At 45.0% G+C, this 2,924-nt stretch overlaps 1 protein-coding gene across 1 annotated transcript; it reads right to left on the bottom strand.

The window, feature by feature from the left end:
- Positions 1 to 352: 352 nt before the first annotated feature.
- LOC133887386 (uncharacterized) lies at positions 353 to 2,330 on the bottom strand. The gene is made up of 2 exons (XM_062327321.1): positions 2,177 to 2,330; positions 353 to 2,070 (listed from the first exon to the last, which is right to left on the bottom strand). Exon 2 carries the CDS (start codon positions 2,033 to 2,035, stop codon positions 515 to 517), a length of 1,521 nt encoding a protein of 506 aa, XP_062183305.1. The 5' UTR covers positions 2,036 to 2,070; positions 2,177 to 2,330; the 3' UTR covers positions 353 to 514.
- Between the last annotated feature and the right edge of the window lie 594 nt (positions 2,331 to 2,924).

Here is a 2,924-nt window from a genome sequence, read left to right as displayed (position 1 = left end):
GTTTACTTTTTTTTTCTTTGTATCGTCATCTTCTCTAGGTTCCATTCTATTCTCTTCTTCCTCCATTGCTGTGAAGCTTTTTTTTTTACTATGTTTGTGCGCAGCCAGGAGAGGGAGGAGTATTTTTTTGGGGGTTTTCATTTTTTGCTATGGGCTTTTTTTATACTCGTTTGCTGTGTTTATGTAGGCATTTTTTGTGTGACTCTTTATGTATATAGGACGATTTTATCTATCTGTGTTGTGTGAGCCCGATCAGCATATTAGTTTGTGAATCTGTTTATAATTTGCGGACCGATCTGTTAAGATTATTGAATTCGGTCTAGAAAAATCTGATATATTTGGCACAAAAAATCATTCAAATTCTCCATGTGACGCTATATAATTGGAAAAAAAATGACAGATTTTGAAACAAAAATCTGTCAACAAACAAACAACTAGACAGACTCTTTTAATACACACGGTCTGCTGAAATGGCTAGCCCGTGTAGATGCACAGGTTGGTAGACTAACTACTTCTAATCAAGTGCTAACTGCATTACTGATTCTTTTTTTATCCAGTCTAAGATTGAGCCCTGCAGCTGGGCAGGCGCGTGCGCAACCCACGAGCCGAGGAACTCAGTGATTCCTCGGCGCACTCCGCCCCACCGTTTCAGACGGTTTCGTCCCCTACCTTTCCGACTGGTTGCTCGCCATGCGGTCTTCTGGACCCGAAGGTATGCTTCGCCGTGCTTGGACTTCCACAGCATCTGATACGAGGTCGCTCCCGCATTCTGGCAAAGGCAATCTACCGCCTTGGGTAGCATGATCTCGCCCAGCTGTTCAAAGGAAATGTTTGCATACAAGCCACGTTGCGCGGCCTCCCCGTTGAGCATCTCTGTCGCTGAACCCCCAACTGCAGGCAACAAATCTTCAGCAGAAGCATGGGGCGAGAAGAGTCCTCCCAGTTTCAGGTATGGAACATCTCTCACCGGGCATGTTTCGCCGTCGACGACCGCCCTCTGTTTGTTGTACCCAGGTGACAGTGGGACGTGGCCCAGCAAAAACACTTCGGTAACTGGTTCCAACGATATATCACATGGAAATGATTCTGATGATGAGCTTGTGTTGCTACCGGCGTAGCTCTGCATGTGCCGATGATCATGTTGCTGGCAACAAAGCGGATCTGGCCGAAACCATTTACAAAATATGTTGTGAAGATTGTTCCAGTGTTTCTTAAGGCTTGAATCAATATATGGCGCCCAGTAGAAGTCTTGCGTTGGTAGCTGGGTGAGCTTTGTCTTCACAGTCTCAGAAGTGGACCTCAAGTGAGGCGTAAACAGCTGCAGGCATCTGACTACAACCCCAACTATGTCGGTACTCTCGGAAAGTCTAAAGTGAAGATCAAGAATGAAATTATTCTCTGGCGCATTACCATCTTCGAGGAAGAATGTCAGCCCACCCTCTATCCCATGCTCGGGAGAACTGAAGGACCCGAGAAAAAACGAGAGGTGTTGGTCCCCGCGAACAAAGCTATACTCTGTTTCTTTGCCTGCGAGAAGATGGCGCACAAGAGGGTCGAAGAACATGTATTGGCGTGGTGTGCCACCAAGCTCCACATATCTCAAAAACTCGCTAGCACCGTCTGCGAACCACTCGAATCGCCGAACGGTGGATCGGCTCAGCTCGTCGTCGCCGCGATTAAAGATGGACGAAACGAACGACTTGGCAGTGTGAGCAATCCGTTTAGGAAAGGTGAGCTTCCTTACCCCGTTCTCCGTCCCTTCCTCTTCTCCTTGAGAGCGCTGCTTGCACCTCCGCAGTGTGTCGTCGCACTCCTGCGCAGCGCGCTTGAGCTTGCTCCGCCAACGCAGCAATGGCGCGCTTGTGACGTTCCACTTGTCGGATGTCTCGAGTGCGGCCTCCAGCTTGATGTGCGCCATCTCCATCCTCTCCATGTGCTCCTTTGCATTTGACTTCCCCTCGTACTTGTCCCTCATGCTAGATAGGACTTGGCTAACTGCCTCCTGGACCACTGCGGAACTCACCATCTCTGCCATTAGGATCGATCAAAACAATATGTAGATCGATTATCCTGCATGCCCGGAAAGTAAGAGAAATTGATATATATATATTAGTACATATGCATATATATAATCAATCATTCAATCTTGTAGTGCGAGCGTAGAGGAAATCACGACCTGGAGGAGTTAGAGCTAGTTGTAGGGTTGCAGTAAGGAAGTCGCACCAGGAATTAATCAACACAACACCATACAAGAAAGAGTTTGTGAAACAATTCTATCGGCTGTGACCATATATAAGATTTTGTGAGAGGGACACCTCGGAAACTGAGGATGATAAGATAATTAGACACGCAAGAGGACTTGGAACATGTGACAAAGCAGTGAAGTCTATAGCAACCGCGGAAACTATCCGCGTGATACGACTTCGCAGTTAAGTCGAAAAAGGATTGCATGCACATAGTGGTTCTGTACAGGGATACGGAGATGTCAAAGGGATGATATACTAGATAGGGGTGAAAATAGATAGCAGGAAATCCTAATTATTCGATTTTGTATTCGTTAAAATACGAATATGGATATTCGTATCCGTATTCGTATCTGAAATGGATACTAAAATGGATCTATCCGAATTCGTTTTCGAGATTTGGATTCAAATGTGGATATCTGAATTCGAGATATATCCGATTCGTATCCGTATCCACCAACCAGGGAACCAAATTTTGCTAAAGTTTTAGAAATTTCAGATATGAACAAAATTCCAACCCAATCAAATTGGAACAAATTTTAGTCAAATTTCATCAAATTTAGTTAAATTTGATCAAAAATTTAGCAACCATGTTTGATCCGCATGGAAACAACCATGTCATTAAGAAAAATTTCTAGTAGAAGACAAGCACATGTCGCTTTCAGACAACGTCCTCTTACA

The sequence above is a fragment of the Phragmites australis genome, chromosome 12, assembly GCF_958298935.1.
Source record: "Phragmites australis chromosome 12, lpPhrAust1.1, whole genome shotgun sequence".
NCBI classification, from domain to species: domain Eukaryota; kingdom Viridiplantae; phylum Streptophyta; class Magnoliopsida; order Poales; family Poaceae; genus Phragmites; species Phragmites australis.
The sequence above is the reverse complement of the archived record's forward strand: the minus strand, read 5'-3'. Positions and strand labels throughout refer to the sequence as shown.

Bases quoted from the DNA above. Each gene is read 5' to 3' on its own strand.
- LOC133887386 (XM_062327321.1), bottom strand. From the start codon at position 2,035: ATGGCAGAGATGGTGAGTTCCGCAGTGGTCCAGGAGGCAGTTAGCCAA.